The 25,332-nt window shown below is 47.0% G+C and overlaps 2 protein-coding genes and 1 long non-coding RNA gene across 22 annotated transcripts in view; 2 read left to right on the forward strand and 1 right to left on the reverse strand.

Moving 5' to 3' along the window:
• Positions 1-58: 58 nt before the first annotated feature.
• ZNF384 (zinc finger protein 384) lies at positions 59-19,563 on the forward strand. 12 transcript variants are annotated; one of them, XM_077871294.1, is made up of 13 exons: positions 59-200; positions 405-466; positions 1,246-1,403; positions 7,166-7,236; positions 7,526-7,763; positions 7,999-8,046; positions 8,244-8,577; positions 9,438-9,530; positions 13,200-13,424; positions 14,131-14,313; positions 15,844-15,922; positions 17,211-17,369; positions 17,933-19,563. In XM_077871294.1, the coding sequence occupies exons 4-13, from the start codon at positions 7,171-7,173 to the stop codon at positions 18,344-18,346; spliced, it is 1,839 nt and encodes a 612-aa protein (XP_077727420.1). In that variant the 5' UTR covers positions 59-200; positions 405-466; positions 1,246-1,403; positions 7,166-7,170; the 3' UTR covers positions 18,347-19,563. The 12 variants fall into 12 exon arrangements, with proteins under 12 accessions (XP_077727420.1, XP_077727421.1, XP_077727423.1 ...); XM_077871295.1 differs by having other exon boundaries at positions 1,344-1,403; XM_077871297.1 differs by lacking the exon at positions 405-466 and having other exon boundaries at positions 67-200; positions 1,344-1,403.
• The window catches only part of LOC144297349 (uncharacterized), a 21,216-nt gene continuing 5,145 nt past the window's right edge, over positions 9,262-25,332 (reverse strand). For 3 of the 5 annotated variants that reach the window (XR_013364375.1, XR_013364378.1, XR_013364379.1), the window contains exons 2-5: positions 18,679-18,796; positions 12,715-12,851; positions 12,520-12,589; positions 9,262-12,424 (exon numbers count right to left, since the gene is read on the reverse strand). This is a non-coding gene — a long non-coding RNA (uncharacterized LOC144297349). Of the gene's footprint in view, positions 12,425-12,519; positions 12,590-12,714; positions 12,852-18,678; positions 18,797-19,250; positions 19,402-25,332 lie in introns of all 5 variants that reach the window. The other 2 variants (XR_013364376.1, XR_013364377.1) reach the window with 1 other exon arrangement.
• The window catches only part of ING4 (inhibitor of growth family member 4), a 7,619-nt gene continuing 4,165 nt past the window's right edge, over positions 21,879-25,332 (forward strand). For 2 of the 5 annotated variants that reach the window (XM_077871317.1, XM_077871320.1), the window contains exon 1: positions 21,880-22,026. In XM_077871317.1, coding sequence (XP_077727443.1) covers positions 21,990-22,026 — 37 coding nt within the window. In that variant the 5' untranslated portion in view covers positions 21,880-21,989. Of the gene's footprint in view, positions 22,027-22,093; positions 22,167-25,332 lie in introns of those variants that run through there. The other 3 variants (XM_077871319.1, XM_077871318.1, XM_077871321.1) reach the window with 3 other exon arrangements.

The following is a 25,332-nucleotide window of genomic DNA, read 5'->3' on the forward strand; positions in this document are numbered from 1 at the left end:
CCTTTGCATTCCCTCCCTCCCTTTCCCCATTACCGCCCCCCCTGCATTGCCATTTCCCTCCCTCCCCCCCTTTTCGTTTCCGGCGCTCCCGCCTTCTCTCCGCCGCAGCTCTACTCCGAGTCTGTTGGGGGGAGGGAGGGAGGGAGGGGGCGTGGAGGGATCGGGGTTCTCGGGAGCACGAGCTGCAGCACCACTTCCGGGTGAGTGTTAGAGGAGGGAGGGAGGGGGGCCACCCACTGCCTCGCGCCCCCGCCCTGCGGGTGTCTCGCGCGCATTCCGTGCGTGTGAGTGTGTGGGTCTGTCTCGCGCCGAAAGTGCGTGCCCGCGCGCTCCGCCTCGCGCTCTCCCCCCTCCCCTCGCCCCCTGCTGGTCCTCCCGCCCCACTCGGCTCCCTCCTTTCCCAGCAAACGCCGCCCCTCCCGCGCTCTGGCTCAGGCTCTGGCGCCGCCGCAGCCGTCGCCGCCGGGTGAGTCTCGCGCCGCTGCAGCCGGCGCGCGCCAAGCTCTCTGCTCCTCCCCCCTCCCCTTTTCCTTGGGGGGGGGCGTGGAAGGGGGGGGTCCACGGTGTGACTGTATGTGTGTCCGTCCCGGAACCGGAAGTGGTTGTGAGGAGCGGGCGATGGGGAGGAATGGGGGGGCTTAGGGGGCGGGTGTCTGTCTGGTGGGTGGCAGAGTTTAGCTCCCTGGAGGGGAAGGAGGGACGTCCCAAAGAAGGGTCTTTCAGGAAGGGGTGGGGGGCGACATCAGGGGAAGGCTCCCGGGGGCTGTCTCGGGGGAGCGAAGGTTTTGGGGGGACAGCTGGGGTCTCCAATAGATAGACCCCTGTGCAGGCTGAGGGAGGTACTTCTTGGCGCAAGGCCTTGGGTAGGCAGGGGCGAAGTCCTCGCACAAGTGGGGGGAAGCCAGAGGAAGTGGCCGGGCCTGAACTGGCACTGTGCCTGACACAAGGGCTTGTGCATCCCCCCTGGCCTTCAGCTTTGCCTTCTGAGCCAGTCCTCAGAGGGCAGGGGCCCATCTCTTCCTCCACCTCTTCTCTTCTCTGACCCCTGGTGACCTGTGGCCCTGGGGAAGAAAGAAGAGCCAGTATCTCAGCCCAGGAGTGGAACCCAAACACGGGTGATAGAGTTCACCTTAGTTCCTGGGAATTGGATTTATTTCTCTTGTATCCACATAGTGGGTGGCACTGCACTCCTTACCATACCATTGCACCTTTGGATTGTTGGTTCGGGGTCTGCCTGCCTTCCAGACTGACTGCTGACAGTGGAAAGAATTCCTGAGGTTCTCCGCAGTTCTCTGGTGGCTGCACCCTTACTGGCCCCTGTAACCCAGACGATTTGTTTACAGAAAGTTCAGGAGCCCTGGAAAGGAGAAGGAATAAGACGACAGGAGGAAGAGAGAGAGAGGGTAAGACAATTTTGGGTTAATGGCTTTTCTGGTTTGGGAGGAGAAGGGGTCATAATTAAATGGGCTTCTTGGGGGACAATGTGACAGAGTCCTTCTAGTAATAACAATTGTGATACTGGTGTTTGCTGTGAGAGGAAGATTAATTCTTGAAGATACCCAGGAAGTTTTTGTGTATAAAGTTAGCACTGTATCCCCATCACTTTCCCTTCCCACTAGTATTCAGAAATGATTTATGAAATGCCCAAGTGAAGTCACTAAATAGAGTTGCACTGTGTCCAAAGGAGGAATTTATTCTGCTCTGGGGACAAATGGGCCCCAGTGGCCAGTATAGTCTTTGTGGTCTAGCTTATGGAATTGCTTTCCTGTGTTTGGAACAAGCAGAGTTGAGTTTAGAGTGGGGTTTATATTCTTAGTATCAAGTGGACCTGTTGAGTTAGTTAAATCTGTGACAAAGGGTTATTTCAGTTTGATGTGTCAGGGTGAAGTTTTCAGGAAAGGAATACAAAACAAATTTCATCTGTGGGTGCTTTGAAGGCAAGTGGATAAAATTGTATGGAGTGAACTTCAGAAGTAGGTCTGGAAGAATTCAAAATATGAAGTTTGATGGTGGTAGAATTTTAGGTAGTCTAGAAATGACAATGTGAGATCCACCAGAGTTTGAGTTCAGAGTCTCTAATCCTAGAGGTGTCTTGTAAGAACTGATTCCAGTCTGGTTTATAAAACTTATTCCCCATCGATTTCTGAGCCAAGTTGATAACTAAATATTAAGTGCACATTTCCTCTTCTGTAACTGCCCCACCCCCTTTCCCCTGCCCACTTTTTTGGGGGGTCTTGTATTTTCCAGATCCATCATTTGTAGTGGAATGGGCAGGACAGGGGAACCACTATGCTCTTCTTCCCACAAGGTACTGGGTACCATGGTCCAGTGGTACCCAGGGTAGAAGTTGCTGGCTCTGATTGCAAACTGTGTGGTGACAGTGATCCTGTGGGTGTGTTTGAGCATGGTGTGACGATCTTTCCCAGTAGGATTGGGATAAACCTGTTCTGAGTTCACAGATGGTAGGAAGGCCACAGATTGTATTGGGATGGTCCTTCGTGAATACCCTTAGAAGTTGAGGAAGATTTTGTTATCTTACTGAGAAAAAAAAAAAAAAAAGGTTCACTCTGTTTCTTCATTTCAAATCCTTAGCTAATATCTCAGCCTTTCTGCAATTGTGCATTTTGGAGCAGTTTTTCACTGTAGAGTGTCTGAAGTCTGTGGGTCAAGTTCTTTTCTGTAGTTGAGTTTGACTTGATTGTTCTTTGAATCTCTTATTTATTGTTAGTGCTTCCAGTTGATGATTACTAAGCTGGAGGCTATAGATCTGGTACTTTTGGTAGTACCTTTGTAATTATGTGGTCTTTACGTAATTGTCAGTAATTGTCACTAGTAGTCCTCGGCACATGGAAGTATTTCCCTAACTCTCTTCATTTCGGGAGCACTTGAAGCATTTTATTCTTTTTCTTTTTTGAGCTGCCTCCCATCACCATATGCCTTATGAATTTGTTTTAAGGGGTTTATTCTCCTCCATTCTCTCTCTACTCAAATAGAAACTTAGTAGAATAGTAAATTACTCAGAGTCAACCACTGATGTGGGACCCAGAATTAGATTCCAGAAGTCTTGATTTCTAGGTTCATTCTCCAGCTACTACACTTGGTTGGCACAAGTCTTTCATGATTTTCTAAAGACTTGTTGCGTTAAGAGAATATTGCTTTCCTGAGGAAAAGTCGGGCTTTATCTGAAAAAATAACAATTTTTAAAAATGCAGTAAGTACCAGAAAAGAGATTGTGGTCTTTTGCCATGTCTGTGAAAACCACATGGTGCAGGCACTGAGAACTTTGTTCCTGGATGGCTGGTAGCAGTATGGAAGGATGGACAGATGGACAAAGCTTTGGTGCAGGAGTTCAAGTCCTACTAAATGTTCTGTGGGTGTTACTTAATATTGTCTTTTTTGTTCACCTCCTCAGTGCTTCCAAGATTTCTTTTGAGACTGGGAAATAAATATGTAGTGCTTTGACCCTCTTGAGAGAAAAATACTGTTCAACCTAATTATAGCAAACTTTCCTTTTTATTAACAGAATGGCTGTGGGATGGTAAAGTTGAAATTAGAACCCAGGTTTTCAATCTGCCAGCGATCTTCTTTCTACTTACTATGTTTTTCCATCTTTCCTGCTCTTTGAATCTGTAATAAAAGCCACCTACTTCCTTCCCAATCCAGGGTAAACCAATTCTTTTTATTATCGTTGATCTGTTGGCATAATCATCAAAACCGGTACTCTGTAGAAATGAGGTTTCCCCATAATGTCATTGGGCTCAGGTTTTAAGAATATTGGTTATGTGCCTACTTGGACATCGGGATGGTTTGAGGAGAATCCCTCCATGAAACATAGAAAGTTACAAGGTTAATGGACAGTAAAGAGGTATTAAGAGATCTGGCACCAGAAGCACCCTGTTGCACAACTCCAGGGGGCACTGTTTACCTTGTATGCTGGCAGGAGCCTTCCTTCTTGACTCTCCATTTGATCTCATTTCAGGGATATAGAGATTGAAGTCAGCCTTTGCAGAACAGTAGTTTGGCATATAGGTGTCGTTTTGCAGGCAAATAATTGCTTCTAGTTGAGTGAGCAGAACTCTCCATGTACCCCCTTCTCTTGGGTGGGCATATTTATTGGACGCCCACAAGGTGCATTTATTACTGTGTCTTGAGACCAGCTGTGGTTCTGATCTTCAGCGCAGAGTGGGAGCCTGGGTGGCTCAGTGGTTAAGCATCTGCCCAGGGCACGATCCTGGAGTCCCGGGACTGAGTCCCACATCCGGCTCCCTGCATGGAACCTGCTTCTCTCTCTGCCTAAGTCTCTGCCTCTCTCTGTGTGTGTGTCTCATGAATAAATAAATAAAATCTTAAAAAGAAAAGAACCAAAGCAGAGTGATAAACTGGATATACAGGGAAATGGAGGGGCCTTTTATTCTAAGTGTACCCCCTTGGATGATCTGGCCTTTTTACTTCGATTCTGTTGTTCTAAAATCAATTACCTTGGTGGCCAAGTGAGGTCTCCCAGGTTGTGGGCAGAGAGTATCATCTTTAACTGCACTTTTGCCGTTAACAAAATTTCATTTTTTGGAAACATTTATTGAGAACTATCTCAGAAACATATGGTCCATTCCTGGAAATGTTGTAATTTTAATTGATGCATTAAGCCACAGTATCAGAGAGTGTATACTTAAGTTGTAGGGTTTTGGTCTCTTGTAGAACCCCCGGTCTTAACTTGCTCTTTGGTATCTGCATTCAGATCCATGCTCAGATATTTACTGTTTGACTCTGGGATTTCAGTTTCCTCCTTTGAAACATGAGGATCCCAGTCCCTACTTCATGGAGTTGCTGTGGGGATTAAATGATGGAATAGTGGTGAAATACTTAGAAGGGCTTAGAACAGTGCCCTGAACACAATGAGGACTTAATAGATGTTAATGGTGTTGGTGGTGGGGACATTGTCCTGTCCTCCACATCACTTTGTGTGCCTCCTTTGTAAGAACCCATGGGGGCTATTTCAGAAAGTGTTTCACCTGAGCCACTTGTAGGACGATATGAATGGATCTAATCTTTATTGGCGGGGAGGGGCATCATGCTTAGGAACCCTATCTGAAGACATTCTTGTTTTCAGGCTTTCAGTTCCTCCCTCCTAAATTTTCACATCCCTAACGTGTTTACTTCCTTGACTCTAGGGAGAAATTATAATTAGACCCTCCTTTCTTTATTCTCCAGCCTAGTTCTCTACTTCATTCCCACCATAGGCCACCACTGTGTCATTTCTCTTGACTAGAAGGTTAGACAGATAGGGGTTGTAGATTATGGGTTGAGCCCCTAGCATTGTACTTAAAATCTGCATGTAGACAGCCCACTGTCATTCTGTTCATTAAATATGGAATTGCATTCTGGGTGAGGAGCTCTGTGTTAGAGATGATAGGGAGGTCCAGGATGTGATCCCTGCTTCCCAGAAGGCTTGGCAAGTTTGGATCCCCTTTAAAAACTGCGATCTGATCATCTCTTGATTTCTGTTGCCTAAGAAGGACCTGAGGCCCCTTTATAAAGTTAGTGCTGGAAAGAAAAGGTTAGTACCTGTCTTGGAGACTGTTCTGATGTTTTTTATAAGTTGGGGAGCAGGATTTGCCCGTGGCTGATTCTCGAGTCAGTTAATATTGAGTCTTACTTGTGTGACGTTGTAGTCACAGATTTGGTGCATTCCTCTCCTTTCCCTTTGTTACTTTTTAGGAAAGAGTAGGCTGCAATTCAGTTCTCCTTGCCTTTATAGGCTTTATGAAAATTAAGAATGCTGTTTAATAGAGCAAAAAATGAGATGAGATTTCTTGAGAAGAAGGAATAGGGTTACATTTAGAGTGATGGCCCTACTGTTAGTCCTTTGCTACAGATCTTTCCTAATTTCCTTAATCTATTTTGAAACTGGTTTCTCTTCCCAGGGTACCCTCTGGTACTTAATGGCTCTGGTATCTGCCTCCAGCACAACCTCACTGCTCCCTCTCATGCTCCCTCTTTACCTGCCTTCTGCTGTGCTGGATTTCTCTGGATCCAGGATTTGGGGACGTTACTCTTGAATACCTGCAATTAACATACGACCTTGCTAGGAGAAATGAGTGGGAAAATGATGGGATGCCTAGATTCTGTACCCATCTGTGGCTTACAACATGATTCTGAGGGATTACTTTTCTTGCTTATTCCTCCCTCCCAAAGTTGTAAGCTTAGTTATCATCTACAAACAGAGGAGAACTTGGACTCTTCAGAAGCATTGTGTTTGAGAATCACAAAGCAAGAGTCTAGTACTGTGTATGTGTTTTGGCCGGCTCTCGTCCCTATTCGGAATCCCTGTAAGTAGAAATCTGGGATGCTGCTGCTACTCCTGGAGCTAGAACACTTTTTTAAATTGGTAATTCCAGATTCTCACTGCTCAGCTCAGCATGTATAGTATCCAGTGTAGCAGCATGGATGTTCTTAAACCTTTTTTTTTTTTAAGATTTTATTTATTCATAGAGACAGGGAGGCGGAGAAGCAGGCTCCATGCAGGGAGCCCGATGCGGGACTCGATCCCGGGTCTCCAGGATCACACCCCGGGCTGCAGGTGGCGCTAAACTGCTGCACCACCAGGGCTGCCTGGATGTTCTTAAACCTTAATGGGATTGGTGGGGCATGGTCCCCAGGTATCATCTCGTACTCAGAAAAATACCTTGATTGTGATTCCTGCCAATTTCACTCTTCAGTTCTCTTGGGCATTTTGTGTTCTTGGCCTAGGACCTTTTTGCTGCCGAGAACTGTACATTTGTCCATTGGAAATCTTAAAATGTTTTATTTCAAGGAAGATGGATTTGAAGGATAAAGGAAAAGAGCAAGAATAGGTCCCCTGGCTGTTTTTAAGTCAGCTGGTGATTTACTTTGTATGACCTTGGGTATATCCCTTCCCTGTTCTTGACCCTAGTTTCTCTTTTTGTCACCAAAGGAAAGTAACAGTACCAAGTCTGTTTCTTTGGGTTACAGGGGACATTCTGTGGGTAAATGAGATGCGTAGAAGTTCTTTCACTAGCATCTTACATAGTAGGCTCTGTTGGATTTCAGGCTGAGTGGCTCTCCAGGACTAATATGGTAGATCCCGAGATCATCGCTCCTTCAGATTTATTCCTGAATATGATGTGGTCTGTCTTTTTTTCTTCAGGTAGAATGGAAGAATCTCACTTCAATTCTAACCCGTACTTCTGGCCTTCTATCCCCACAGTCTCAGGACAGGTAGGTGGTGTTTGTGTTTGCTCCTCCCTATCATGCGCTTTTTTTCAATTCTGAGTAGTAAATTCTATTATTGCGGACACTAAAGCAAGATAAATCACTGGCCGTTTCACCAGGGTCCCCCATCACTGAGAATTATAGCATTTCTCTCTTGGCTTCTCTCTGGAAGACAGAGATACTAACCATTCCCTCCTTGACTGCCAAGAAGGACCAACAATGCACAGTGCTTAGGGAGCAGACGGAATCAGACTTTCTTAGGAGGTTGCTTGCCTCCCCTTTCCATTTCTTTTAGATTGAGAACACGATGTTCATCAACAAGATGAAGGATCAGCTGCTGCCAGAGAAGGGCTGTGGGCTGGCTCCACCCCACTACCCCACCCTGCTGACAGTGCCTGCCTCAGTGTCCCTGCCCTCAGGCATCAGTATGGACACAGAGTCCAAGTCAGACCAGCTGACCCCACATAGCCAGGCGTCCGTTACCCAGAATATCACCGTGGTCCCTGTGCCGTCTACAGGACTGATGACTGCTGGTGAGCCACTCTGCTCTTCTCCAATCTGAGGTGTTGATCTTCCATGATCAGTACCCCAGGCTGGAGGGCTCCAAGGACATGGGGAGTGGGATATGTGTTTGATTACTCAATCACATTTTTATTAAGTGCCTACTGTGTGCCTAGCAATGCGCTAGGCATTGTGGGGGATACAAAGAAGTAGAAGATGCGGTCCCTGCCTTTGAGGAGGTGACATTCTTTCCTTCTCTGAATCAAGGAGTCTCCTGTTCTCAGAGGTGGAGAAGAGAAGGGAGTCAATCAAGGGGTAAATCTCACTGTTACTGGGGGTGGGGTGGGGACAGGGGTTAGGAGACCATTATTTTTCTACAGGGTTTGGGGTTTCCTCTATACTTTGGGCTGGGGGAGTGGTGGTGAGGGGTTAATTAGACAATGATCTGGGGGAAATTAAATAGGATCAGGACCGGACAACATGACGCCATCTCCTTTTTCTCCCAATCCTAGGTCCTGGTTTGGTAATCACGTCCCCCTCAGGCTCCCTTGTGACCACAGCTTCATCAGCTCAGACCTTCCCCATTTCGGCTCCCATGATTGTCTCAGCTCTTCCCCCTGGCTCACAAGCCCTGCAGGTGGTCCCTGACCTCTCCAAGAAGGTAGCATCAACCCTAACAGAGGAAGGAGGCGGAGGTGGTGGTGGAGGTGGCAATGTGGCTCCTAAGCCCCCTCGGGGCCGGAAGAAGAAGCGGATGCTGGAATCAGGGCTGCCTGAGATGAATGATCCTTATGTCCTCTCCCCTGAGGATGATGATGACCATCAGAAAGACGGCAAAACCTATAGGTAAGGATCAGAGCCAGGGCAGCAAGGGGTGAGGATCACTGTCTCAGCTTACCTACCCCCTTTGTGTCTTACCCCTAATCAGGCTCTATACTGACAGCTTCCCACCTCAGATCCACTTGCATGTCAAGTGTTCTGTTGTGGGGTAGGAAGGTAGAGCTTATTCCTAGTAGGAATAACACTTCTCTAGTGACTCTTCCCCAGGATACAGACCCATTTTACACCTTCCTTTTTGGGGTTGTCAGCATTGACTAATTTTTGAATGACCTAATGGAGTTTCTTCCTTATGATAAGGCTTTAGACTGGGTTTTAGCTCCAGCTCCTTTGTGCTTTCTACATTTTCGATTGCTGTTTTTTCTAAGACACTGTTCTGATAAGCCCCTAACCTTAACCTGTGTGCCATCTACTGGTCTTGGGCCATATTTGAGCAGTGAGACTGCCTGACCCTGCATGGTTGGTATGATGGGAGGGGTCTATATAAAAAGATGGGAGGAACAGGATATCACCCCTCCACCTTGGACTGTATGCTTATAAATTCCTGTTTGCTCACTTTCTAATTCATGAAAGTCATTTTGTTTCTCCACTTCCTTTAAGTTGTCCATTGCCAAAAAGTGTTATATTTGCATGTGGTGCGATACAGAAAGAATTGCAGAAGCAAACTCCCTGCCCTTTGAAAGTTGGAAGTCTTTTAATCCCCTTGAAAAACTATCAAGGGCCCTAGTGGGATTGGGAAGTCTGGTCCCAGGTTAGAGAGTGGGATAACCACGGTCACAGCTGTGATGCAGACAGGGGCAGAGGTGCATGGCTGGGAGACTGGGTCTGTCCTTAGTGTACCGAGATGGGCAATGTTGTTCCCATTTTAGGAGCGAAGGGAACTGCGGCACAGGAAATGGACAGAGCCTTGGGCTCATGGATTCAGTCCCCGGCTCCACCACCAACTTGCTGTGTGACCCTGGGCAAGTCCTTTCCCCCCTCTCTGGGCCTCAGTTTCCTCATCTGTAAAATGGGGAGAATTCTGTTCATGCCTCCCATTTGGTAGGAGTACCTATCAGCTGAGATTTGAAATGTTGGGAACTGTAAAAGAAATCATCGTCGTTTAGTGTTTACTTCTGTGTCATACACTTCTACTGTGGAGAGTAGCCAAGACCACAGAGTATTTAAATTCCTACTTGTAAGTGAAAACGAGGGGAGTGTTGCTATGCAGAAAGTATCAAGCACCACAGAGTTCCAGCTCCTAATCTGAAAGTTCATTGCAGCTTTATTATTATAGGTATATCCCATTTTATACAATAAAAGTGTTCCTGGAAAATGTTTACATCATACCATTTTATAAAGGTACCTGACAAGTTTGATTTCATTTAAAAGCACCTTTTATATATCACTTCATAAAACGAAAATCCCCTTGCTTTGTAGAAATTTGGATTTTTTATGTATTTGCTTATAGTGAGGTCATTGTGACATGGAGATACACCTCTAGAAAATTTCTTGTAAGAGTAATGGGCTAGGTCTCTGACCCCTATGGAGCTTTGCACATGGATCAGGGTCCTCTGATTCTGCCAAGGGTTTGTTTTTATTTTGGTTGTATATTTTTTGGACCCACATTAAAGCTATCTCTGGACTTCCCAAACCGTGTCTGTGGGCAGAAATGTGAATATACGATTGGAAGGAAGCCCTGATAGCATTTTCTATACCTTCAGTGTTTTGGGGATTGTTGACTGGCCCCATGACCCCAGGTGACTAAGGAGAACTCTGAAATTAAGGGCACCTCATTATATTCTTGGTGAATGGAATTTCTTCAGAAACTCAAAACCCTGAAGTTCTTAAGGATACTTTTTAATCACATACAAAACAAACAAACAAACAAACAAAAAACACCCTATTTCTCTGCACGTTTGGGTCAACCACGTCCATTCCTGTGGTCCGTGGCATTTGACTGGGTATCGTTGGACTTGGGTTCTATTAGTCTAGACAAGTAACTTATTTCTAGCTCTTTGATCCCATCTTTCAAATGGGAAGATCAGTCATGGCCCCAATTTATCATTTGGAAATGTTTTTTGGAGGGAAAATCAGAGTATCTGAAATTATTTTTTAATATCTTCGGGAAAACAGTTGTTATTGTAAACAGGGCCATTGCATTGCGTGCCCCCAAAGGGGCCGTATTCTTGTGTTGGATGTGAATGGCTCTCTGGCATTTTGCACCTAGTGATATGAGGTGGTAGCTTTTCTGCGTCCTGCTAACTGCTCACTGCCACAGTGCTCCTAAATCAGATTTCTTTCCATCCACCCAACACTTCAAATTAAAGGACCTCTGCTCTTTTATCTGGCTTCATAGGATTTCAGAGTTGTAAATACTTTAATAGTCACCTAAGCTATCCCCTTCTCGCTAGTTGTAGTCTTCTGGACATTCTGACAGATGAGTCTGCCTCTCCTTGACTGCCTCTAGTGTGAGGAATCTCAAATTAGGTTAGAGTCATAGCTTTGTAGTGAATAAGTGTTTGCCCTTTGGCAAATTACTTAACCTTTCTGAGCCTTGGGGTTCCTTTCTGTAAGCCAGGGATAATACTTGCCAGGTTGTTGTGAGGAGTGGAAACAATGTGTCTAAAGCACCTAACTGGCGTGTGGGTGCTGGCAGTATCCACACAACAAATGGCAACTATTACTATCATTATTATGATCATCACTGTTAAATCTTCTACCTTGTGAGACAGCTCCTGTCCATTGTGAATTTGTTTTTTGCGGATTCTTCTCTAGTTGAAAACTTGGGTAAAGAGAGTTATTTTTTCTTGTGTTGTTAATTTCACGTTAAAGGTACAGTTGTGTGTTCCACACTTACACACAAACTATGAGCTTTTGTTCCAGTTAAAATGAATGTTCCACTTGTGGGAGAAATTTTAGCAACTGAGGGAAATTATTTTGTAACTTTAGTAATGTTCCCCTCCTAGTGACAATGTGTCCAGTTTCTAACCTCAGTGGAACGTATAGTAGCCTGAGCTCATCCATTGGCACTGGTACTGTTAATATTAGTGCAGTTTTCTTATTAGAGAACGTTTGGCTTCCCTTTGACTGTGCTGGGTGTTTGTGTTGTCCCTTCTAGGGGCAGATATTTATTTATCTCTCCATTTTACAGACCAGAAAATTGAGGTCTAGATTGAGGAGCAAGCTTGCCACTGAGCCCTGAGTAGAGCCCAGGTGTCGGAACTTCCATTGGCTGTGTCCTTTGGACTTTACTGACTATAAACAGAACCTCTGACCTCCCATATAATGGTTGGGCATGCCAGACAACAGCCAGGAATTGGTAACTGGGAATCAGATTTCTTTCAGAGTTTTCAAGTACCCAGAGAAATAGAAATTGACCTCCATGACTAGAATTTTCATGACATTAATATAGAGATCATACCCCTGAATAATGTAGTCTTTTTTTCTTTGAGAAGCACAGAGTTCTTTTTAGTCCAGAGGATAATCTCCGTTATCCTCTAAAAATTCTCCTGGGACCAAGAAAAAGCCGAAATCATCACCCCCACTGTCCCCAGCCCCGATTCTAGAAAGAAGTTGGGGAGGAACCAGAGCAGAGGGACTTTTTCCCCAGTTGCCTGGCTTCCAGGTGTTGCCCTTCCTACTAGCTCACACGGTGCACTGCAGAGTTGTTCAGGAACGAGAGCATTCCAGCTTCAACACAGATAACTCCTACTTGATAAAGTCTGAATAGTTGTGGCTTATCTCGCTTAGAGGCCTCCTTATTTGATATTCTTGGGCAATGTCAGAACAGGAAGGATTGCCCACTCAGGTGATGGGTGAAAGTGTATCAGCTGCTGTGGATGTCAACCCAGAGCGCTGCCTTTGGCTCCATGTGCTAGGAAAGAGGAAAGGTTCAGCATGGAAGCTCAGTGTTTCACAAGTCTTTTCCTTCTAAATGTTTGAGGGCTATGGCCCACTCCCAACACTTACCTCGGCTCTTTGCGGTAGTGGTTGATAACCAAGGGACTCGAGGGTGGAGGTGGTCAGTGGAACACCGGATCTAGGGTGGAGGCCACACACACATGATTTGGAAAAGGCCCTCCAAATAATTCCTATCCTGTACCCCCATACCTCTAGAAATCGCTGGCAGAAAGGAAGTAAGAGAGAATCTAAGAGGATAATTACGTGAAAGAGAAGTTCTTCTGGGGAATATAGTCAGTTTGTCCTCATTATCATCTCAGGAACTTGAGAACTACCCAAGGGATGTACTTTATACACAGGAAGTCGGGGAAAGGAGCCTTTTCAAAGTCTGAAATCAAGTTCTAGGCAGAAGGAAAGCAGAAGTTAGTTGATATTCCTGGCCTGACAAAATCCGCCTGAGCCTAGAGCCGATAATAAGATTTAGCTGTCTTTTCTGGTTGGAGTTTTGTTTCTGTACACACTGAGGGAGTCAGATCATTCAAATGTGTATTGAATATTTGTATTGTGTAGGTCTATATTAGACACTTAGACTATAAAGAGAAGTAGAACAGATGCTCCTGTTAGGGGCCTTACGGCATTGTTGCAGTAAGAGAGAGATCAGATAGGCTGGCTTCTGTGGAAGTGGAGGGGCGGGTGCAGCAGCTGACTGCCAGTGGGAAGGTTCTAACCGCTGCCCTCACTTGGCCCAGGTGCCGGATGTGCTCCCTGACATTCTACTCAAAGTCGGAGATGCAGATCCACTCCAAGTCACACACCGAGACCAAGCCCCACAAGTGCCCGCACTGCTCCAAGACCTTCGCCAACAGCTCCTATCTGGCCCAGCACATCCGAATCCACTCAGGGGCCAAGCCCTACAGCTGTAACTTCTGTGAGAAATCCTTCCGCCAGCTCTCCCACCTCCAGCAGCACACCCGGTAAGGCTGCTCTTGGTTTTGCCCTGCCACCCAGCTGCGAGCCCCTGCCCCCGAGGCCACGTCACCTGAGCCTACTCTTCTCTCCTCCTGGTTTCTTTTTTCCCTTTTGACTTTGCCCTCGGGGAGCCTCAGTCCACTCTTGTTACTGTCTGTGAGAAATAAACTGTGTGTATTTTAGCAGCTTGCGGGGGCCTGGGAAAGTGTGGTCTCCAATCCCAAGGTCTGGAACGGTTTTTGTGGTTTCTCTCTGTGTCTGTGTTTGGAAATCTTCTGCAGAGCAGGCCCTGCTTATACTCTCTGCTTCAGGTCAGAGCCAAGGTGTGCATTCAACCTCAGGTCCATGGGGAGCAGGCGGTATTGGCCTTTGTTCAAATTACTATTTGGAAGCAGGGTATCTGTGGTGAGTTTGTGTGACCTTAGGACAAAGCCGAGGGTTGACAAGACTGGAATCGTTAAGGTTACCAGGAGCCAGGGGTCGCAGTTCTTCACCATCTCACTGCCATCCTAGCCACCGACAAGAGCAGCAGCAACCTAGATCTGGGTGTCCTCGTCATTAGCCTCTCCAGGCCGGAGTGTGTTTGGGAGGAGGGAGGAGGGGGTGCTCTCATCCGTCAAGCAACATCATTTCACCCAGCAGAGAGCTGAGCCCATGGTGTCGAACCGCTTCCTCCTCCCCCCTTCCCTCCTCTCCTCTCCTCTCCGGCAGGATCCACTCCAAGATGCACACGGAGACCATCAAGCCCCACAAGTGCCCGCACTGCTCCAAGACCTTCGCCAACACCTCCTACCTGGCCCAGCACCTCCGAATCCACTCGGGGGCCAAGCCCTACAACTGTTCCTACTGCCAGAAGGCCTTCCGCCAGCTCTCCCACCTCCAGCAGCACACACGGTAAGGGAGAGTGGCGGGCTACTGCCCCCGCCCCCGCTGGCATGCCCTCCCCACCCCCCGCCCCGGACATACACAACAACCCGCATGCGGGGGGCGGGGGAGAGACCTGGCTGGAGGAGAATACGACTGGCATCTGGGAGAAGAAGAAGCAACAACCACCCTGGAGACACAAGCGGACGCTCAGAGAGAACCTTTCTGGGGCATAAGCAGCACAGGGGAGATACAATGACTGTATGACATTCCCTGATCCATGGGAGGAAGAGACTCAGCTCACCTGGAGCAGAGGCAACTTCTGCCTTCATTACTCTCCCTGAAAATACCAACACACACATCTTGGCAAGAGTTTCTCCTTTACGCCAAACAAAGCAAGGGCATTTGATTGGAGAAGACCATACCTCTGGCCCTTAGGGCGCCAGTTATAAATAGGAGATACAATCAGACTTTAGCTGGGTACCGGCCTGGTGACACCAACAGGATCAAGCAAGGCTCCAAGGATGACAGGAGTAGAGAATAAAACAAAACACATCTGAAACGGTCACAGGGAACTGGCAAACAAAATGAAAAGGCTCACGCTCCATAAGGATGCGCACTGCTTGTCCCACGAATCTGGAGTGACTAGGAGGAAGTGCACTAGACAACTGGAAGAGTTGATGATGTCCTTCAACGGTAGCTCAAGTTGAGCTGGAGTCTAGACTTACTACTGGTCAGAAGCCTTCTCACGTGGTTGCTTCTGGATGTGGTGATTCCCCTCAAAGTGGCCAGACATCTTGCTTTGCGAAGAGGAGAAGTCGGGCTTTCCTCACAAAGAGATGCATCCCGTGAGGTTTCCAAGATTTTGTACTGGAGGTCCAGAAAAGCACCTGGTTGCAAAAATGGTTCTGAAGTGTCCCTGATGAGGAACAGGTGTCTGCAGACCCTCAAGTCCTTGGCTCATCTCAGTGGAGGGCCCTGTCGTGTTTGGGAAAGAGGTCAAACTAGTACTAAACTAGGCATTAGGAGGCTGGACTGGGAAAATCCCCCAAGGAGTTTCCATGAGTATTAATATCACTGCTACTCTCCATAATTAGCATAACTCTGTTCTTTGATACCAGAACTTTCTCTGGGAGCGGTGTTCAAGGCTGAGGGAAGAGGTTTCCGTTGTATGGTGGGGGCCAAGGAAGAAGTGTTCTGTGTTTCTTTTTCCTTACCCATGTGTTTACCTAATGTTTTTGAACATCATTAAGGACAGCTACTATAGGAGTTGACTTGTCTGCCATAGTTTGGACTGCCTGTCTCTTGGCTGCCAAGCCACCAGTCCCTCCTCCCCGAGCAGAGGAGCCCAGCTCGAGCTGAGTGATGGAGGCAGTGAGCAGGGATCAGGCCCCATGGCATGATCCTCTTGAGAAAGATGCTGAGGCTGGGACCTCCTGGAAAGCCAGCTTGTACTCCTGTAGGAGGGCAGGCATGACCTGGAGGAGGTCTGTTAAGGAACTAATCCCTGAGTGGCCTTGCTGACATCCTTTCCCTTTCTTCTGTTCTCATCCCCTGCAGAATCCACACCGGTGACAGACCATACAAATGTGCACATCCAGGCTGTGAGAAAGCCTTCACACAGCTGTCCAATCTGCAGGTAAATGTTTCACCTTCCACACTGGGGCCTCGTATCAAAGATTTGGGTCAAAGTACCATTTGACCAGCACAGTGGTTCCCAAACTTTTTCAGGACCCTTTTACACTCTTAATAATTACTGGGAAACGCAGAGAGTTTTTGTTGATGTGTATAATGTCTGTCTACACAGAGAACGTGAAACTGAAAAACTTGAAAAAAATATTTAGTAATTCAATTAAAAATAACCCATTGCACACTAACGTGTATAACATATTTCCTAATATACTCCTCACCTAAAAAATTGAAAGAATGGCTGTTTTGTTTTGTTTTGTTTTGTTCTGTTTTGTTTTGTTTTGTTTTTAAGGGACTGTGTGCACAAGCAGGGTTGAGGAGGGGCAGAGAGAAACTCTTAAGCTGGCTCCATGCTCAGTGAGGAGCCCAAAGGAGGGCTCAATTTCACCGGGCTCTGTCTCACAACCCTGAGATCATGACCTGAACTGAAATCAGGGCAGATTGGTCAACTGACTGTGCCACCCAGGCGCCCTGGCATCATTTTACATGTTGCACATTTAACATTTTTAATGTTTAGCCTGCGAGAAGACAGCTAGATGCTCCTACCTGCTGCGCTCAGTCTTTGCGACATTACATGTCATGTAATCTCTGTAGAGATGTGAGAGAGTGAGAACAAAAAGGCAAACATGGTCTTATTACTCTCATTTGGGGAACCATTTTGACTTTGGGGGCCCTGTGGAAAAGTCTTGGTATTCTCTAGTGTGTCCCCAGGCTTTACTTTGGGAACCATGGGCTAGTGGGGCCAGCATGTCCATCCTTCTCACTTTTCTTTTTTTTTTTTTTTAATATACAGGCTGTGCAGGATGTGTGAGGTTTATTTTATTTTATTTTATTTTATTTTATTTTATTTTATTTTATTTTATTTTATTATTATTATTATTATTATTATTATTTTTTATGATAGAAAGAAAGAGGCAGAGACACAGGCAGAGGGAGAAGCAGGCTCCATGCACCGGGAGCCCGATGTGGGATTCGATCCCTGGTCTCCAGGATCGCGCCTTGGGCCAAAGGCAGGCGCTAAACCGCTGCGCCACCCAGGGATCCCCTCCTTCTCACTTTTCATGATCCTGGAGTGTGCTGCAGGAGATAGCCTGTACCTCCTCCAGTTTTATGGAAAGCCTCCGGATGGAAAGAGAACCTGGGAGGCTGACACCCAGTTCAGGGCTCTGGCATTAAGGTCACAGAGGCAGGAAGGATGAATCCAATGCACTCATCCTGATTTCTCCTCATTTTTCCAGTCCCACAGACGGCAGCACAACAAAGATAAACCCTTCAAGTGCCACAACTGTCACCGGGCGTACACGGACGCAGCCTCCCTAGAGGTGCACCTGTCTACGCATACGGTGAAGCATGCCAAGGTGTACACCTGTACTATCTGTAGTCGGGCATATACATCGGTGAGTGCTCAGTGCTTCCCTTTACTTCCCCCATGGGCCTGTAAGACTACAGTCTTTGCCCCGTCATCTCAGATAAAGAGCTGTCGCCTTGAACATGCGAGTGCCCTTGCGCCAACTTCCCAGCATCAATGAAGAAGTTAACTAGATCTGTAGCTGAGGAATTTAGGGGGTGCCTGATCCCTCAAGCCCACAGAGAAAGATTGCTAAGCAAGGATTTTTAATTTTACTTAAACATGAGGTAAAATAGAGTGACTTGCAATTTGGGGAGAAGGATTTCAGTTAGAAGTTTTCCAATAGACTCCAGGAAAAGGCGGTAAAACCACTTATTCAAAGATCTTTGAGGCACTGACCGCTTTCCCCATGCCGGTGAATGCCCACCGTGTCCCTAACAGTCTCCTTCACCTTCCTGCCCGATAGTGAGCACTGATAGAGGCTCCCGGGGAGAACTTGCCCACGGCTCCGCAATGTCCTTGTAGAAAGGAGTATGGTTGTATTTAAAGGTGTATTATAAGTAACCTCTGCTTCTCTTTCATCCTTCACCTCTTTTTCAACATCTCCCTCAGGAAACGTACCTTATGAAACATATGCGCAAACACAACCCTCCCGATCTCCAGCAACAAGTGCAGGCAGCGGCAGCAGCGGCAGCAGTGGCCCAGGCCCAGGCCCAGGCCCAGGCCCAGGCTCAGGCCCAGGCCCAGGCCCAGGCCCAGGCCCAGGCTCAGGCTCAGGCTCAAGCTCAGGCCCAGGCCCAGGCCTCCCAAGCATCACAGCAGCAGCAGCAGCAACAGCCACAGCCACCACACTTCCAGTCCCCTGGGGCAGCCCCCCAGGGTGGGGGTGGCGGGGACAGCAACCCCAACCCTCCACCCCAGTGTTCCTTTGACCTGACACCCTATAAGACGGCGGAGCATCATAAGGACATCTGCCTCACTGTCACCACCAGCACCATCCAGGTGGAGCACCTGGCCAGCTCGTAGAGACCTGTGCTGCCACCCACTGGGAAGAGGGGAAAGAAGTTCTGGTCCCTTCTTTCTCCAACTTCTCTCGGTGGGAAAAGTCTTCTTCCTTGACAGGCCTCGGCTCCATCTCCTTGGGCCTCAAGCACGGCCTTCCTACACAGGATACCATGCTTATTCTCACCTCTTCTTCAAAAGGAACATCAGCCCTCCTGATTGGCAAAGGAATAATGAGCTGCTAGTGTAGTCCAGCAGCCTCCCCTTCCAAGCATAGCTTTTCAAAATTGGGGGTTGGTGCTCAAGGGAGGGATTTGCTATGACCTCATAGAAACTTTTCCAGTGTGGGCACTTACCCTCTCGTTACCCTCATAATCCTCAAAGTTGGGGCTGGTGGAAGAGTAGAGGCTCGACCTCCCTGATCTCTGAGAGAAGGGAGCCCTAGATGCAACCGGCCTCCCATTCTTTTCTTGCCTGCAAAAGAACAGAGGTTTTTCAAATGCCCCGACCCCCGGGAGCTGTCTTCCCCTTGTGGTCTCACTTCACTTCCTACCTACTGCTGGAAGAGGGAGATCGGGGTGGGGGTCAGACCCCCTTTATTTGTAAAGGGGCAAGGGCTGAGATGTGGTCCCCAAGGGGCCGGAGATCCCCAAAATGGTCAAGGGTGGCTTAGAAATGTGGGTTATCGTTTTCCTTGGAGCCTCTCCCCTTCTCTGCCAGCCAAAACCCTATACTCAGTCTCCCAATCCCAAAGCCAGAGGAGCTATGGGAGCTTTGTGTTCTTTATGAAAGCCCAAAACAAGGGGTGTTGCAGAGAAGGGAGAGTTCAGGGCAAACACAAGGACTGGACTTAGCTCCCTAGGTGCCACGGTCAGTTGCCGGACACGGATTTATATATAAATATATATATAAATATATATATATATACCCACTCATCACGGCCATCTTTGTTGTAACCATTTCTGTGTTTATAAATGCATTATCTCAGAATTTTCATATTTGATGTTTTATTTTTTTTTGTCCTTTTTGTTTTTCTCCACCCTGTCTTCTGGCCAACAGCATTTTTATTTCCTTTTGTCCTTATTTTTAAATCATGGCAGATTTCAGAGAAAAGAGAAAATGAAAAAAAAAATCAGGAAACCAGTTGTTATAAAGCAATTTAAAATGAAGAAAAAAAAACTTATGTACAAACCAAGGGGTGTTTTTAGAACCTTGTATAGAAATAAATTCGTGTAAAAGGATCAGAGGCAGTGGAGCTGCTGATGTGAGCGAGCATGGGAAGAAGATACCTGGGGAGATGTTCAAGGATTTACACTAGAATGTGTGTATGTGAAGAATGAATGCTGTTTGATGAGGCTCTATGTGTGTATCCCCAAATGTGGAAGGGAAAGCTTTGGTACTTCCAAGTGAGATCTTGGTTTATGAGGATTTCTTTCTTTCTTTTTAAAGATTTTATATATTCATGAGAGGCAGAGACACAGGCAGAGGGGGAAGCAGGCTCCATGCAGGGAGCCTGATGTGGGACTCCATGATCATGCCCTGGGCTGAATGCAGGCGCTAAACCGCTGAGCCACCCAGGAATTCCCAGTTTATGAGGGTTTCTAAAATCTTGTTTGTGGCCTGCAATGCCTACATATTATGAGAGCAAGATTTCAATCGTGTTAATAAACCACTAAGCTCCCCATTAAAGAAACGGAAGCGTGCTCTCTTGAAAGGGCCTATACTCCTGCCTGAGCATCACCAGGCTCAGTGCTAATTCCAGCTGGCACAGTGTGCATACATTTGTTATCCATATCCATAGGTTTGCAATGATGGAAGCCATAACCAGAACTGAGTAACAATGCAGGACAGTCGTGCTGAGAAGTAGAAGTAGTCAGGAAACCTCAACTTTTCAGCCCTGGCTCTACTGCCAACCAGTGGTCACTGAGAGGCGTCCAAGACTAGATAGCCTCCAAGGTTCATTTTGGGATATTAAAAGCCATTAAGCACTGAAAAGGTTGACAAAGCTCTAACATTGACTCACATGGCTGTCTTCTGTATACTGCTGGGCAACCATGCCCATTACCAAGAAGAATGTGGATAGTCCATGAAATCATGCCTACTTAAGTTTTGGGCTCAGCTGGTCTCTTGGGTATTGAGGCATCCAATACCTCTCAATCTGCAGTGTGAGTCTAATGAATGTATTACCTGAGACGAAATCTGTCAATGTCTGCTAGCTTCTGAATACTTTTTTCCCCCTGCTCTTCATCAATCACTGAAAATGCCCTGACAGCCCTGTCTTCACCACAGGTAATAGAACCAGAATCTACTAAAGGATTCACTCACAATCATTGCAAGAACTCTATGAGGTAGGTACTACTAGTCTCCATTTTACAGAGCAGGACATAAGCACAGAAGTTTACCATATCCGGGGTCAAGACACTTGGAGTGAAGTCTTCTAGATCCAACTACTGCATCCTACCACTAAACCTGAGATTTCATCTTATCCTTCTTCACACTTTTGGCCCAAATCAGGTGGCTGAAAAATCTTTCATTAAAACGTTGCCTTGTGGCATTGACAACAGTCACGAATATGTGAGTTAGGAAGGACAACAGCCTCCAAAAGCTTTCTTACTAATACCACTATTAGGCTATGGGCTTTGAGCTGCTTCTCCAGTGTGGTGGCAGCCTGTCAGGCTCTGGACTGGTTTCCGTCCCCATATAGAGACCTCCTCACTGTACCCTAGTGGAGCCCATCCTGGTACCCATCCTAGTACCAGGATGGGAGCTGGCCCGGTTGTGACAGCCATGGTGCTAGTTAACATCAGATATAAACTGGAAAACAAAAACAGCGGAAGGGTGGCGGGGGGTGGGGGGTGGTGGTGGTGGTGGAAGTATAAGAAAAGAAGAGGGCAAGGCTGGAAGTACTATGTCACTTTATACGAGAATGTAATCAAAGATAAAAGGCCAGGAACCCTGACAAGAGTCTTGGAGAATTACAGCTTTATTGTGTAAGGCTTAGTATGTAGATTTTATAAACAATTATTTTTTTTCCATGTTAAAAAAATTATCCCGGTGAGCTGACGCTCAGTCGAGTGAACAGAAATGCGAATGGTTTCAATCTCGCAGCACCAGCTAGGCCTCTCCAACTTCGTTAAGATACTAGCTACCTTGAAGGAAGTCTTGGCTCAGCCAGGACCTGCTGTGGTCATTAGATTAATATCCTGTAAAAAGGAGAAGAGTCCCCATTCGCTGAAAAGCGGTATTTCTGGACCACAATCCTAAAGAGACGGGGGTGGGGGCGGTGGGGGTGGGTGGGATGAGGGTTGGTTTCCCATCATAACCCCACATCTCTGTTTTGGAGGGAAAAAAAAAAAAAGTTTGATAGGGAATGCAAAATGGCGACCCGCAGTGACGTCATGCCTGCCTCGGTCGCGTACCGGGGCCTCAGTAAGGGCGGAAGCGGGCTAGAGCCACCTCAGGGCGCCTCGGCACCCGCAGCCCCGGCTACCTACGCAAAAGGGAAAGTTTTAACGTCGGGCGGATGTGTCCCCGCGGATAATTGACTGAGGGCGGAAGCTCTCCTTTTAAGGGCGGAAAGGCTCCAACCCACGGATAATAGCTTCAGCGCCTGTTGCGTTTCAGTCACTTCCGGGGCGGATCGGAAGTTGCTTTGTTTTGCTTCAAGATGGCTGCGGGGATGTATTTGGAACATTATCTGGACAGTAAGAGCAGGCTGGAGGAGGGGGTCAGGGGTCATAGAGTGGTGGGGGGGGGTCGGGGCTGAGCTGCTGTACGGCCCCGAAGTCCCGGTGGTCAGAAAGTCCCAATTGTGAAGGGGTTCCGTGAAAGAAAATATTGAAGGGTGTGAAGAAAGAGGGGGCGGGGCAGCAGGGTCGAGGCCTGGCTTTTGGGTGTAGACGAGGGAGGGGCTGCGCGGTAGGGCTGAGGGGGGTGTCTCTTGAGGGGCTAATGGGCAGAGCCGGGAAGGTATTTGCCGACCCCATCTCCAGGGTCTCCAGCCTCAGGATATCCATCCCCCAAACCCCCCCCCCCCCCAATCCTTCAGGATCGGTCGTTTTAGTGTATCACCCACTGCCATTTGGAGCAGTGCCAAAGACTTGCTCGCAGCTTCTCTGCTCTGTTCTTTCTCAGAAACGGTTTTTCAGTGGGGATCGGGGGTGGTTAGTGACTACTGTCAGATGATAAACTGGAACGCTTCTCTTCTTCCAATTCCTACCAAATGGAAATCTGGTGCTACGCTTATGCCATTTGTGTAACCCACCCCTTCACAAAGCCTGTCACCCTTATGCGCTTACATTTGTCTTAGTATTGAGAGTCATTCATTCATTCATTTATTGAGGCCTTGCTCTGGGTCAGACATAATGGCAAGTACTGCGGAGATACCAAAATGATGACACAGACCCTGCCCTCCAGTGCTTATAGTTTAGGAGGAAACAGATTCTGCTAATCAATAATTATAAAACTGACAAGTGAAATAATAGAAGTACATTACAAGGACAGTTGGTAGCACTGGAGAAAGAGGGGCAAATTACTTGGGGACGTAGGTAAAACTTTACCAGAGGATGTGATGTTTGAATAGAGTTTTGAAGATCGAGTGTTTGCCAGTGTGAAGAAAGAAAGGAAACTGCTGGTTGGGGAAAGCATCAGCAAAGGTATTGTGGTGGGTTTGTGGCAGGTCAAGGAATAGTGAAGTCAGTGCTTGCTGTATAGGACTCTTACGGTGGACGATTGGCAAGTGAGCCTGGAGAAGGAGGTGGGAGCTAGGTTGTGCAAGGTCTTTTAAGCCAAGCTAAGAGGCTTGCACACTGTAGATAGTCAGGAACCAACAGATTTTAAAAACAGGTTTCAATAAAGGAAAATAACTGATGTATGGTAAGTTCAGGTCTCAGAGAGTGACCGAAGTCTTTAGGAGCTAAAGGGACAGATGAAATGGCTGGGTAGTTGAGAGAGAAGGAAGAATACAAAGTGCCTCCTTGATTTCCTGCTTGGGAGGTGAGGTAGATAGGATACTTTCAGCAAGATAGGGAATTCAGGAGTAACAGCAATACACCTAACTCAATTTAAACTTAAGCACAGGCATGGTGATTGTATGAGAGTGAATGAGATCGAGATCATTCAGGGAATACAAGCAAAGTGGGAAATGAGAGGGTTAAAGTATAGGCCCAAGAAAACATTAGCATTTAAGGGACAGGCTAGCAAAACGTCACTGTTGGAATTATCAGAAAGTATAGGGTGAGATTTGGAATCCTAAGAGGAAGAAAGTTACTGAAGGACAGAAGATGGTGCCAACTGCTGCAGATGTATTTTTTAAGATAGGACATATAAAAGATCATTTGTTTTGGAGCTATTTTATTTTTATTTTTTTATCTTTTTTTTTATTTTTTATTTTTTTATTTATTTATGATAGTCACATAGAGAGAGAGAGAGAGAGAGAGAGAGAGAGAGAGGCAGAGACATAAGCAGAGGGAGAAGCAGGCTCCATGCACCGGGAGCCTGACGTGGGATTCGATCCCGGGTCTCCAGGATCGCGCCCTGGGCCAAAGGCAGGCGCCAAACCGCTGCGCCACCCAGGGATCCCTGGAACTATTTTAGAAGTTTGAAATGCTGTCATGGGAAGAGATTTTTTCTTTTATGGAGAGACTTAAGTATATATGTCTTTATTCAGGTATTTATTGAAGACCCTCTGTACTCGAGTCATAGTAAAATGAGAGAGAAGCTAGATGTGTCCAGTCCTTTTGGAGGGTCAGGGAGATAGATACCAAATAACCAGCAGTCCTTCTGGAGGGTTAGGGAGATAGATACCAAATAACCGGTTACACAACTAATTCCTTAACCACAGCTGGATAAGTGCCCAAAAGGGTAGAGCTAGAATAACTTGACAGCATAATCCAGGGCACTTGGAGTCTGGAGAAGTCAGAGTTGAGCTGAACTTTGAAGAATGAACAGGAATTCAGTAGGAAAAGAGGTATGGTGGAGGTGGGATGAAGAACACCAAGCAGTGCATTCTGGACAGAGAAGGCAGTGCTTGGAAAGCTGGGGAGCAGGATGAGCCCTGGCAGGTTGAGGGCACTCAGAGAAGGCCAGCATGATTAGAGCAGACGGCACACAGGGGGATTGACCTGAATCAAGGCTGGAGTAAGGTGAGCATGGGGCAGAAAGTACAAAATAGGAACAGGAAATGTGTGATAGAAGTTATTAGTTATAAAAGCAAAGAGGGGGACTTGGTGAGATTTGCATTTTTTTAAGAGAACATTCTGACTACTATATAGAAAAGAGATTAGAAGTATGCGTGTGTGATGAGTGGAAGGTTCCACTCATCAGATACCAGGTAGGTATCTGGATTGAGGGGAAGGAGCTTGGAGGAATACAAGATTGAGGGCAAGGAGCTTGGAGGAGTACAAGAAAAGGAGGGACTGATTGGTAAAGTAAGGTCACTGAAGGGGCAAGTGATGGGAAAGCTGTAAAGAGGTGGCAGAGTTAATTGTGCAGAGATGCAAACACAGCCTCCACTGACAAAGCAATGATGGGTGCTGTTCCAGATAAATCCAACTGTTCCAAGGAAGGGAAACTGAGTCCCACTGGACCTGTACTTTAAAAGCAGCTATCCCAGGATCCCTGGGTGGCTCAGCAGTTTGGCGCCTGCCTTCGGCCCAGGGTGTGATCTTGGAGTCCCCAGATCAAGCCCCACGTCAGGCTCCCTGCATGGAGCCTGCTTCTCCCTCTGCCTGTGTCTCTGCCTCTCTCTCTGTGTGTCTCTCATGAATAAATAAATAAAATCTTTTAAAAATAGGGGATCCCTGGGTGGCGCAGCGGTTTGGCGCCTGCCTTTGGTCCAGGGCGCGATCCTGGAGACCCGGGATCGAATCCCGTGTCGGGCTCCCGGTGCATGGAGGCTGCTTCTCCCTCTGCCTGTGTCTCTGCCTCTCTCTCTCTCTCTCTCTCTCTCTCTCTGTGACTATCATAAATAAATAAAAATTAAAAAAAATATGTTTAAAAAAAAAAAGAAA

This window comes from Canis aureus, chromosome 25, assembly GCF_053574225.1.
Source record: "Canis aureus isolate CA01 chromosome 25, VMU_Caureus_v.1.0, whole genome shotgun sequence".
Classification (NCBI taxonomy): Eukaryota; Metazoa; Chordata; class Mammalia; order Carnivora; family Canidae; genus Canis; species Canis aureus.

Bases quoted from the DNA above. Each gene is read 5' to 3' on its own strand.
- ZNF384 (XM_077871294.1), top strand. From the start codon at position 7,171: ATGGAAGAATCTCACTTCAATTCTAACCCGTACTTCTGGCCTTCTATC. The intron at 8,047-8,243 runs GTAAATCTCACT...TCCCAATCCTAG, and splicing joins AGAAGGGAGTCAATCAAGGG to GTCCTGGTTTGGTAATCACG. The intron at 13,425-14,130 runs GTAAGGCTGCTC...CCTCTCCGGCAG, and splicing joins CACCTCCAGCAGCACACCCG to GATCCACTCCAAGATGCACA.